The 12589-nt window shown below is 44.5% G+C and overlaps 1 protein-coding gene across 5 annotated transcripts in view; it reads left to right on the top strand.

Moving 5' to 3' along the window:
* The first annotated feature begins 341 nt into the window (after positions 1-341).
* The window catches only part of SNX16 (sorting nexin 16), a 33277-nt gene continuing 21029 nt past the window's right edge, over positions 342-12589 (top strand). The window contains exons 1-4 of one of the 5 annotated variants that reach the window (XM_075920460.2): positions 342-520; positions 4521-4978; positions 7197-7229; positions 10057-10143. In XM_075920460.2, the coding sequence (XP_075776575.1) occupies positions 4604-4978; positions 7197-7229; positions 10057-10143 (495 nt within the window). In that variant the 5' untranslated portion in view covers positions 342-520; positions 4521-4603. Of the gene's footprint in view, positions 521-676; positions 902-2097; positions 2121-4520; positions 4979-7196; positions 7230-10056; positions 10144-12589 lie in introns of those variants that run through there. The other 4 variants (XM_014579626.4, XM_075920461.2, XM_075920462.2 and 1 more) reach the window with 4 other exon arrangements.

A 12589-nucleotide genomic window follows, 5' to 3' on the forward strand; every position in this document is an offset into this window, starting at 1 on the left:
CCCCTGGCTGTCCTGGCACGAACTGAAGGAAGAAGGAATGTTTCTGTTGCAGAACAGCACCAGCAACAGCATTATAGAACCCCGCAGAAGAAGCGGCAGCATAACCTAACCCAGAAGACTATAAATCCCAGTATGCAACACGACACATAGGGCCACCTGACCTATCATGCAACGCTGTAAAGCCCTGGGGGACCCAGCATGCGCCGTAGTATTTTGCCGAAGCGTATGCCGGGAACAGCCAGCTCTTTTTGGCCCCGGTGGCTGCTGGGACTTGTAGTCTTAACGCGTCTCAAGTTCGAGGCCAATAGTCAGCAGGGAGGCTGCCTTGGTACCGCCCAACGGTGCAGGGGGTGGGCCGTTGGCGCGTGCCCGTCTGCCCAGACCGCGCTGTGGTGCCGAACCCCATTACCCCGCCCCTTCCCTCACGAGCCTGGGCTTAACCCCGCCTCTCCGTGTGCGGGGGAGGAGGCAGCTGGTGTGGCGCGGCCGCAGTTGACTGAGGGAGCGCGGCAGGGAGCAGGTGAGGAGAGATCGGGGCCCCACGGCCCTTGGGGCCCGCGAGTGGGGCGGGGGCGGGGTCTCCGCGCAGGAGGGAGCGGCGCTCCCCAGGGGGCGGGCTATTGGCGGCGCAAGGGAGCAGGGGTAACCCCCCCCCCCCGCGCGCGCGCTGATGGGGGAGGTGACGGGTACCATGCCCCGCTGGTCACGGGCGGCCCCGGCCCCGGGCGCGGGGCTGGGGGCCGAGAGGACTGTGGGCCAGCGCCCGCTCCACTCTGCTGGCGCGCGGCGCCCAGAGCTGGCAGGGCTCGCGCCAGGCTCCGCACGCGCTCCCGTTCCCGCCCGGCTGGGGTGTTGCTGTGCCCATGCTGCCTGGCCGGCCTGCTCCGCGAGGTGGCTGCAGGTTAGTGATGGGCGAGTGAATTGCATCGCCCACTTCGCGTGTGGGAGTAAAATAAGCCCTGTACAGTACTTGTCAGGTGGATGAATGTATTTTGAGTCTGGACGGGCATATCAACCCACCTTGTAGCAGGCGTGTGTTCAAGTCCTTTCGCGGCATGAAAAGTGGGAGAATCACTTGGAGACCTGCATCGTACACAAAGAACCTGCTTTCTGGTCGGGGGGGGGGGGTTGTACTGGAGCCTGATTCTGCTCCCACTGAAGTTTCGCCATTGCTTTAATGGGTTGGAGAAAGGCTCAATTGGAAGATAGTGCAGATGCAGGATCCTGTTTTTTATAGTAAAAGTTACATGCATTAATAAATACATTGTCTATATCAGTGGTTTTCAACCTGTGGTCCACAGATCCCTTGAAGTTCCCAATTTATGCCTCAAATTTCCAAAGGGGTGTTCACTTTGGAAAAAATAATTAGGAGTCTGCAAATGAAAAAAGTTTTGAAAAGGATTGGACTGTGAAGTATTATCTTCACATTATCTAAGAAGAAAATGTTCAAATTACCAGGTTTCAGACAATGGAGAACTCGCTAGTAGTAGGGTGGAGAGGAAGTTTTCCCTCTGTCGTCTTGTCCTGTATAATTAGGTGCATCTTGGATGCCTATTCATCTAATAATTTTGGAAAATGCAGTGTTAAAGGAAAAAGAGCAAGCTGCACACCATTGGTGTAATACAATCCAAATTCTATCACAATGTCATGTTCACTTGCTTGATATTTGCCACATTTTTGGAATGTGTTCTAACAGTTTCTAAGTTATACAGACTAATGAACCCAAGTCAGCCCCTGACTGGGTAAAGGGCTACTTGCGATTATTTAGCTTCTAAAACATTAATGAATGAGAACGATCAGACCATGGACATAGCTAGCCTATGAAAGCACACTTCTTTATCGCTGCTACCTTTGTCTTGTTGATTAATAATCTCCTGTATGTTTTTATTGCGCTTTGCACAATTGGCCTGAGCTTCGCTGAGACTATGAGCAATAGCTCAGCAAACTAATAATGGTTAAGTGGAGACTATCCATTTAAATTTAGCCCAACATTTATTTTTTAGAACCCAAGACCAAAAGAGAGATTCCTAAATTTTGAAAAACTCCAGTGTTTGAACTCAGAACAGCATAAGTGAAATTGACTAAAATAAAGCTGACTTCATTGTCCAAGCAGAAAAGTGGTAAAATTACAGAGCATAAATAGTGATAAGTAACTTAAGTTATTTAAAAAAATCTAAAGTTCTAAATAAAATTTTATTTATAATATATAATTCGTTTATAATTATCATTGTTAACATTTTTTATGGTTCTAGTGAAAAATGTGCTACTTTTTAAACTGTTACCAACATTCAACATGTCAGTACAGATTATTTCTTTATAATGTGCTGAGTTTAGATGCTTCACTTCTGGGAGATAAAAGTTGGGTGTTGTAAACATAGACATTTCTGTTTTGTAGTATGTGATGATGCAAAGATTCTGGAATCCAGTTCTTTCATGGTGTTTGTTTAACAGTTAATCATTTTTAGACAACAACTTCAAGGGTGACTGCTCTTTTCATTCTACTTAATTCTTTGTGCTTTTGAGGTTGAATTAGCCCAAACAAGTTTGGAAGAGGAAAAGATCTCTTTTGAACATTAGGGACAATCAAGGTCTATCTCGATAAAGATGAAAAGAGTTAAGTTACTTTGTTGTAGCACTTGAAAGAGTGTGTTTGAATATTTTGCTCTATGCATCGGTGAAGTAGAAGGGATGCAATTCCAGTGTTTTACTGTGATGAGATGTGAGAGTAGAATTAAACTTTAATACAAATAGTTAGGTAGCTCATTTAAAATGATCCTTAACCAGTCATCCTCACTGCATCACAGTGAGCCTCTTATCTGTCAAAACATTTTTAGGCAAGTAAATAATTTTTTCTGTTTTGTTTTTTCTTCATCTTTTTCATACATTCTTCCAATCTCCTGCCAAGTAAATGTGTAGGAGAGATTAGCACTAAGTTGAGTTGAGCTCTTGGGCTGTCACATTTACATTGCTTTCTTTGACGATTTGGCTTGCATACAAAGACTTTAGTTTTTTTTATTGTATTATTAACTGTGCCATTAGCAAATCATTACAGGTCAAAATGTTTTTGTTCTTGAGAATTCAAAACTGTATCATGTAAGGGTATGTCTACACTACCCTCCTAGTTCGAACTAGGAGGGTAATGTAGGCATACCGCACTTGCAAATGAAGCCCGGGATTTAAATTTCCCGGGCTTCATTTGCATAAGCGGGGAGCCGCCATTTTTAAATCCCCGCTGCTTCGAACCCCGTGCAGCGCGGCTACACGGGGCTCGAACTAGGTAGTTCGGACTAGGTTCCTATTCCGAACTACCGTTACTCCTCGTGAAATGAGGTGTACCGGTAGTTCGGAATAGGCACCCTAGTCCGAACTACCTAGTTCGAGCCCCGTGTAGCCGCGCTGCACGGGGTTCGAAGCAGCGGGGATTTAAAAATGGCGGCTCCCCGCTTATGCAAATGAAGCCCGGGAAATTCAAATCCCGGGCTTCATTTGCAAGTGCGGTATGCCTAATTACCCCGCTAGTTCGAACTAGCGGGGTAGTGTAGACATACCCTAAGAGATGTTAGCATATAATTGAATAGTCGTGTCACTCGATTTTACATTTTAGTAGTTACACAACTATTTGATAGTCCCCAAGAGCAAGGCTGACAGCCATTGCGCTCCCAGCCTAACATCCAGGGAACCTCCCTTCCCCCCTTGCTTCTGTCCAGGGCGGTTAGGAGCTGAAGTGCTTAGCTGGGGCTACAGGTGGGTAGGGAGTGAGTGCTTGGCCAGGGACAAAGCCTTGGCCAGAACTGGCAGAGCTCTCAGCCCTAGCTGGAGCCCAGAGCCTTCTCCCCTTTTCCACCGCTTCCATATGCCCATGCCCCATTCCACCCCTTTCCCCAGAGCCCCGCACCAGTTCCACCTCCACTCTGACTCTTCCCTCCAAGGCCTTGGGCCCTCTCTTTCTCTTCCCCCCCCCCTTGCTCTTTCGCTTTCCCTACCTCTGATATGGCCCTGAGATTCAAAAAATTTTGTGTCCCTCCGGGGCCTTGAGGTCACAACAGGGAATGAGAACTCTTTCAGCCCTGGAGCCATGGTGGGTGAAATTTTTTAGAGTTCCAAATCTACTCCTACTCTCCCTGTCCAGGCAGAATGAAGTTTGTGTAGGTTTAGCTTCCACCCTCCCTTCTCCCTCCCCCGCCCCCCCCCACCTCCATTATGTGCCCCTCATGATGCAACAGTATTTAAATATTGTCTTTTTCTTTTGGGTTGTGCAATGGGATGCAAGCCATACTGTAACTATCCCTTCCGGTTTTAAGGGCTCTGAGAGGTGGAGGACATCTCTGACAAAGCACCTTTTAAAAATTACAGATTTCCTTTTCAAGGGACACTTAAAATGATAGCAAATGCCATGTATTGGCATTTTAACTGTTATCTTAATTCTTGTATTGGATTTCTCCAAATACCTTATTTTAATATTACATTCATTGTAGAAATATTAAGAAAGATTGTCATTTCAAAGTTTTCTTTATTTACAGATATTGTATTCTTGAAAAGAAGAGAATGAACCTTAAACATTTGGACCACGAAGTATAGATTTGCTGAAGTTTTCTAATGAAGAATGGCAACCTCCTATGTTCCTGTTCCTATTCCTATAGGAAATTCTTCTTCCAACTTTACAACAAACAGAAACCAAAGAAGTTCTTCCTTTGGGAGCATCTCAACAAACTCAAATTCTTCAAAAGGGCAGCTGGAGGGGTCTACCATTGGTAGTTTTAAAAAGATGAGTGTGCCTGACCAGATTGGCTCCACATCATCTTTATGTAGTAGCCCACTTATTAGGACTACATTTACAGGTGTGGACACATCCATTGAATACTGTACTCAGCTTATGGAGGGTACTGAGCAAAATACAGATTCTGGGAGCTGGGAAGATCGACCCTCTACACCTACCATACTGGGTTATGAGGTGATGGAAGAAAGAGCAAAATTCACTGTAAGTTTGTCTCGGAGAAGTGCAGTTCCCCCATAAAGATAATGGGATTTAATTTAATTTAATTTAAATAATAAAGCATCTTCTATTCAGGGATCTTGGAGTGTTTCACAAATACTAATTTAGCTTCAAAATACTGCTGTGAGATAGGAGAGTAGTCTCCCCAATCTGCATATTGAGAGAGACAAACTATGTATCTTGGTTTTCCCAAGTTATAGACACTCTGCAGTAGAATCAGTTCACTGCCTTATAGATTTGGTAGATTCCAAGGCTAGAACAAACCATTGTGATCATCTGATCCAATGTCTTGTATAACGCAGGCCCATTGAACTCACCATAAATTATGCCTAGAGCACATTGTTTAGAAGAACATCTAATCATTAAAAATGATCAGGGATGGAAAATCCACTATGAGCCCTGGTAAATTATTCCAATGGTTAATTAAATTACTCACTGTTATAACTTTACACCTTTTTCCAATTTGAATTTGTCTTGCTTCAGCTTCTAGCCATTAGATCTTGTATCTTTCTCTGCTACACTAAAGAACCAATTATTGAATATTTGTTCCCTAAGTAGATACGTAAGATACTTCAATGAAATCACACCTTAACCTTTTCTTTATAAAGATAAATACACTGAGCTCTTTGAATCCCATGGTAAGGCATTTATTCTGATCCTTTAATCATGTATGTAGTTCTTTCTGAACTCTTTTCTAATATCAGCATCCTTTGCCCAATTGGTAATTTGTTCTGCTGATTACCAACTGTGACCCAAAATCTTTTTCAGAGACTTGCTTCTCAAGATAGTCCCAATCCAGGGAAGTATAGCCAGCATTCTTTTTAGATGTATACATTTACATTTAACCCATTAAAAGGCATAATGCTTGCTTTTACCTGGTTTATCAAACAATCCAGATAGCTGAGTCAGGGTTTCCCAAACTCTTTTAGCTGTGGAGCACCTACAGGGTCTTGAAAATGTAGCAGAACCCTTAAAAGACTGTAATTTTAAATTCAATAGGTATCCAAATACATATACAAACTTTTGGAATTCTGTTGTTTGTTGTTTCTTATACAGTCTGTTTTTTTGTTTTCTTGAAAAACCCCCGAAAACCCCCCAGAAAATTAGTAACAAAATAACACTGTCATTAATATTTTCCTATGGAGCCCCTGGACCCATTTCACAGAGCTCCAGGGCTCCACGGAGCACACTTTGGGAAACTCTGCCCTAAGTCAATAAACCTGTACTTTTCGTTATTAACCACTATCTTTGTTGTTATTATTTGCCAACTTTATAAGTGTTAATTTAGTTTTCTTTCAGGTAATTGATAAAAATGTTAAATAGTGAAGGGCCAAGAACCTAACCCTGTCGAACTGAGCTAGAAACACAGTCACTCAATGATACTTCCACATAATACAATTAAATTTTGGGACCATCATTCTAGTTTTTTACTCTGTGTGTGTTACCAAGTCAGATACCTTACAGAAGTCTAAATATACCAAACTTGTAAATTCATCAAAAAGCTATCAAGTTACAGTAAACTTCTGATAATCCGGCACATTTAGGATCCAGGGGGTGCCGGATTATCAAATATGTCAGACTATCGGAAGGGAGGGCTATGAAGGGTCTGGGGTGGGGGGGGATGCCACCCCAGACCCCTCATAGCCCCCCCTTCTGATAGTCAGGCTCTGCCCCAGGCTTCTCCGATTCAGCTGCTGCTGGTCAGTTTCAGCAGCGGCTGAATCCGGGACGCCTGCGACAGAGCAGCTGGGGTGCTACCAGGTTGGTCCCGTAGCACTGCCCTTCGGCGCTGCGGGACCAACCCGGCAGCACCCCAGCTACTCTGCCCCAGGCGTCCCCAAGTCAGCTGCCGCTGAAACTGATCAGCGGCTGACTCCAGAAAGTCCGGGGCAGAGCTGCTGTGCCGCGCGGGCTTCCTGGAATCAGCCGCTGGTCAGTTTCAGCAGCAGCTGAATCAGGGAAGCCGGGTGCAGAGCAGCTCCAATTGTCCGGCAGCCAGAGCCCTTCCGGGTTCCTGATGGTGCCAGACCATCAGGAGTGCTGGAGCATTGGATGCCGGACCAATGGAGTTTTACTATAGTTTGATAAGGACCTAGTTTTCATTAACCCTTGTTGATGTAAATTAATTACAATACCCTCAATGTATTTCTGTTCAAATCCTGCATCAGCTGCTCTGTTATAAGACCATCTTTACTCCTTTCAGGTCAGAAATTCCTTACTTGGACAAAAATACCAAGTAAGTGATGTGTAGCTATTTGAAGAGAGTCTTCATGTTTTAATGTCTGAAAGGTAATTTATCCTTTTTAAAACAAGCATTAAAAGACTGACATGGTTTTACTCTTTACAGCTGTTAAATAATTTGCTAAAATGCCACAACTACAGGTTTTGTAGCTTTTGGTTTTGCCAGTGTTAGCCCCGTAAAACAGTTTCTTAACACTTCGGTATGAATGCACGAACACTAAACTGCAAACAATAACATCTGTCATTTCATGTCAAAATATCAGCTTAACTGTTCTGAAAATAATCTGTTGAACATTTGCAATAGCTGCCAGCTGTAATTCCTTTGACATCCCTTTTAGAACTATACAGATGAAGAATGCCATTTACTTCAATGGTTGAGGCACTTCACTGAGATTTCACATTCCTGAAGATTGTGCTTCTAAGTGGAAAAAATCACTTGTGGTTAAAAGGCCAATGTGATCTATATGTGTACAATTACAAAACAATGGTCAGGAAAATAATATCACAAGACAAGTAGGTGGAAATTAGATGGAGTTGGAAATTGGTAAATTGACATCTTTATCTCTAATTCAGCTTCAGTGTCTTCCAGATTAATCGTGACTAGAAGTTCATGCCATCTGACACTTGAAATATATTTTTAAAGTTATAAAGCTATCTATAAGAAGTTGTTCTTTCATTTTCAGTATTTTAAAGGAAGTTAACATTCATTTCAATGACTGCCTACGTTTCTCAACTTTTAGCATTATCCTCACTATCATTCCGAAAAGCAAATTAACAAAGTTATGTTTTAAGCAAAAATGAGAGGTCCTGTGGCACCTTAAAGACTAACAAATTTATTTGGGCATAAGCTTTCTTGGGTTGGAGCCCACTTATATTAGTATAAAAACCGTGTTGAAGAATGGTACTGTTAATGATAATAAGTAAATTTGGTCTGAAAAGATTTTTAACAGTGAAGTTGTTATAGAAGAACAACCATGCTCTCTTCAGCTTCTTTTAAAATACATAGATAAAATAATTAAATGCAAAGGGATAAAGTAAGATATAAATAAATGTCTCATTCTGGAAACACTTAAGGACATGTTTAATGCATTTGAGTAATCTTACTTACAACGGGGCTATTTGTTTATAAAGTTAGACGTGTATAGATATTTACAGGATCAGGGCCAAAGTATTTTAAAAACATAAACGTGGAGAGCTTATTGTCTTTGTAATACAATAAACCTTTTAGTTTGGGGGAGGGGATCCTCTGTGTGCTCCAGACATTACATTTACACCAATACTTAATTTTTCAGGATTTTTGCTTTTCCTGAATGCCTTGCTTCAATTTTTGTAATTGTTGCATTTGAAAACATACAGTGGGGATCTATTCAACATCTGTGTTTCATGTTTTCATTTAGTTATTGAAAACAGAGTTACTTCTAAGTATATACTACAGGCAGTGAATAATCACTGAATCCATCATCCATAGGTCATATCAGCAATCAGACCTGTGAAACCTTCTTAAAATAATAAGACCCAGAAAAGGAAGAGGGAAGGGGATGGAAAGTTTAATAGAAATTATCTTTTCAAAAAGTTATCAGGAAGATTTCCTTGCTGTAGTGGTCAAATGCTTTTATGTTTAATATGTGATATTACCTAAAATATAAATAGCCTTAAGTTTCCTCTTGTTATAGTTTTTGAAATGCAATGACTCCTGTAAGATTTGCTTTGAAAAGTCAATATTTATTTTGTTATGGAAAACTTTTCTGCTAAAATTTTGGTATAAATTTATTGAAATGTTTTACTGCTAAATGTTTGATTTCATGTTGTAAGGTGGCTCAGCCAAATGGTTATTTTTAATATGTAGATCTTTTGTGTTTAGTAGGGATGTGAACTTGTACCCATGTACAAAGTTGCGTGCAGCTCCCCCACTGCTGCCTCTGTAAGGCAGGGTGGAGAAAACATCGTGCGCTTCCTCCCTCCCCCAGATCCTAATTGGCCTGGGGGCGGGAGGAGTGGCAGGGCCTCCCCGGCTGGATCAACCTGCTTGGTGGGCCGGATCTGGCCCGTGGAGGCCCTTTTGCCTAACCCTGTTATAAAGCAATGCAAGTAAAGTCATAAGCCAACATCAGTTGGAAAACTCTACATACGTTTGCAGAACAATATCTAAAGGTGCTGGGGAAGTATAACTAGCCTTGAAAGATTTGAGGGAAGTGAGGTTTAAAGGATGATCTTGGAAGATGTGGACTCAGAAAATATTCAGGAGGTGGACAATCTGTTACTTTCTGTATATACGTCTTTTTGCATAACTGACTGCAAAATTGTAGTCTTTTAAATTGCTCTGTGGACTTGTTCTTGTGGTCTTACATAATTGCTTGGTGGCAGAGCATTCCTAACTAAAGATGTAAGAGTGTAACTGTTTAAATGGGTAACCAACAAGCTGCTTACCCAAATGGCTACACGTGGCTTCCAGTCCGGTTCATTAGGTTATAGCATATTTTATTGATGTAACTTTGGTACCAGAGGTTTCAACTTTGGTGGAAATCCTGGGTCTTCTGAAGTCAGAGTTCACCATTAACTTCACCTGAACCAGAATTTCACCCTTTATTCTTAGAGAAAGACATTATCCCTTTTTTTTCCTTACTTTTCTAAGTCATTTTTGCCTTCATGATCAGTGCATGTTAATTTCCATTTAAATGTCGAGATCTACTAAATTTAAGGCTTTTAAATCTGTAGAATATTAGTTAGCTAATATTTTGGTAAAACTTTAAATTTATATCCTTCTACAAGTGCCCTGCATGTACTTTTTTTTTAAGTTATACTTATTGATTTTCACACAATAGGTTTACAAAATACTGGTAAAGAGAAGTCCAGAGGAAAGTTGGGTGGTTTTCAGAAGGTACACTGACTTCTCCAGGCTTAATGACAAGGTGAGTAACCTGTTTAAACTGGCAAGTTTTCAAATGCTTTTGTCTGACCTTTCTCTTTCTTTTGTTTCCTTTATTTCATGCTTACCTTACGTTGATTTTTTTTTTCTTCTGCTGCTTTTAATTCCTTTGCGCATATAAAGGATTAGTTTTGTCTATGCCAGTGGTTTGCAAACTATCCCAGACCACTGGTGGTCCATGGCTGACTTGCAGGTGGTCCACGGCTCAAGCTCAGCTGCCCCCCTTCCATCCTCCATCTCTCTCCCTGCAGCAGAGAGCCCGCACTGGCATTCCGGCCTCCTGCCCCACCCTGCAAGGTTGAAGTGTCAGCGGTGGCTTCCTGCTGGCGGGGAACGGGGTGTGGGTTGGCAGTCAGGAAAGCCCCTAGCCTCCTGCTGAATCTGGCTTATGGGGAAGAAGTGGAGCCAGAAGCAGCTCTGCACGCTGCCGCTGCCCCTCCCCTAGCTGGGGAAACAGCATTTCATGGACGCACTACCTGGACACTTTTGCCGGTGCTCCCATTGTTTGGAATCTGGCTAATTTGAACAGCGGGAGGCTATGCCTGGGACACAGTGCTGGGAGTGGCGTGAGGTGCAAAAGCAACCAATTTCCCCCTCCCCTCATGCCCAGATCCTGCACCCCCACCCTTGGTGCTGCACCCTCCCTCCTGGCCACACATTGAACCTTGCTCTTGCCCTCGCCCTCCCTTCTGGCCAGACACCTTTCTCCCAGCCTCCTCCTGCAACTCTCCTCCCACCCAGATCCTGCACCCCCATCCCTATCCCATTCACTGGCAGCCCTGTCCAGCACACTGAACCCTTCATATTTGGTCCCTCCCCACTAACCTTGGAACCCCAGAAGAGTAAATCTGGCCCATGGGAAGTCCTGAACCTCAGTCCTCCCTGTTCCTCCCCCTCACTCTGTGAAATGGAGGGCCAGAGGAGTGAGGTGTCTCATTTGGGGGCCACACAGGGAGAATTGGGCGGTTTTTGGAGGGGTTTTTTTTTGCTTCTCACTTGTGTGGTCCCCACTGAATGTTCTGTGGGCCATTGGCCCCTGATCCAAAAAAGGTTCCCCACCCGTGCCATAAATAAAGAAAACATTGAAACCTTTTGGGTTGGACATAAATTAATATTTTACTTTAGTTTATCAATCTTCATTTTAAATAACATGAACAATTTAAAGCACTTAATCTATTTAAAATTTTAATAATTCCTTTCTTACTGGTTAAATTAAATCATTCTCCATAGCTTCAGCATTAACATAATCAGGGCTCGACAAATACACTCGCCCACTCACCTGTGGTGAGTAGATTTTACCAGCTGGCAAGTGCAGGGGCGGATTGACCCGGTGGGCCGTTGTGACGGGCTGGCGGAAGCCTGCACTACGGGCGGTGCAGCTCCATCCGATCCACCGGCCAGTGGAAGAGCAGAGCACCGCTGGGAAGGGGGAAGAGCGGCGATTCTTGCCACCAGGCTGCCTGCATGCAGCTCTGGCGCGAGGAGGTGGGGCGGGATGCCAGGACACTGGCGTGATGTGGCCTCGCTGATTTTAAAGAGCCGTGGCAGCTCAGCTCTGGATGCGTGTCCCTGGGAGCTGGCTGCGGCGCAGCCAGGGCCCACCCATCGGCTCCAGTCCTGCCACGGCCCCAACCCCCCTTTGTCTCTGCGCCGCCCGTTCCCCGCGCCACCCATGCTCCCTGGACCCCTTGCTCTCCCTCTTCCCTGTGACCCTCTGGCTCTGCGCTGCCATTGCACCCCGCACCCTGCTCCCCCTATCTCTGCCCCCCCAGCTCTGTGCTGCCTGTTCCCTGCACTGCCCTAGACCCTGATCCCTCTGCCCCTTCCATTCCCTGCGTCCCATTCTCCGTGCCTCCACAGCACCCTGCTCCCCCCCAATCCCTGCCCCCCCAGCTCTGTGCTGCCCGTTCCCTGCACTGCTCCTAAACCCCGATCACTCTGCCCCTCCCATTTCCCGTGCCTCCACCGCACCCTGCTCCTCCCTATCCCTGCGTCCCTCTGGCTCTGTGCCTCCCATTCTCCACGCTACCCCTGTACTCCCCCACTGTTCTCTGCACCCCTCTGGCTCTGTGCTGTCCCTGCACCCTGCTCCCCCTGTGGGTCGGGAGTGAAGGGTGCTTGTCCATAGGGAGGGGCGGACAGGGCAGGGAAAAGGTTGCTGTGACCCAGCAGCGAGTGAAAGGGAGAGTTCACTTGAAGCGCCTTTGCCTTTAAGGAAAAAAAGAAAGAAAATGCTATTTGCTATTTATAGGGCTAAAATGCCGGGACAAAAATGAAAACAAACAAACAAAAAAACCCATTGCAAAATGCAAACGTGTAAAAGACAACAAAAAGGGGGGGGGGGGGGCAGCCAAAAAATGTTTTGCTTGGGGCAGCAAAAAACCTAAAGCTGGCCATGGGGAAGGAGCTGGGCTGGGCTGTGGGGAGGG

The sequence above is a fragment of the Pelodiscus sinensis genome, chromosome 2 (genome assembly GCF_052426305.1).
Source record: "Pelodiscus sinensis isolate ZL-2025 chromosome 2, ASM5242630v1, whole genome shotgun sequence".
Classification (NCBI taxonomy): domain Eukaryota; kingdom Metazoa; phylum Chordata; order Testudines; family Trionychidae; genus Pelodiscus; species Pelodiscus sinensis.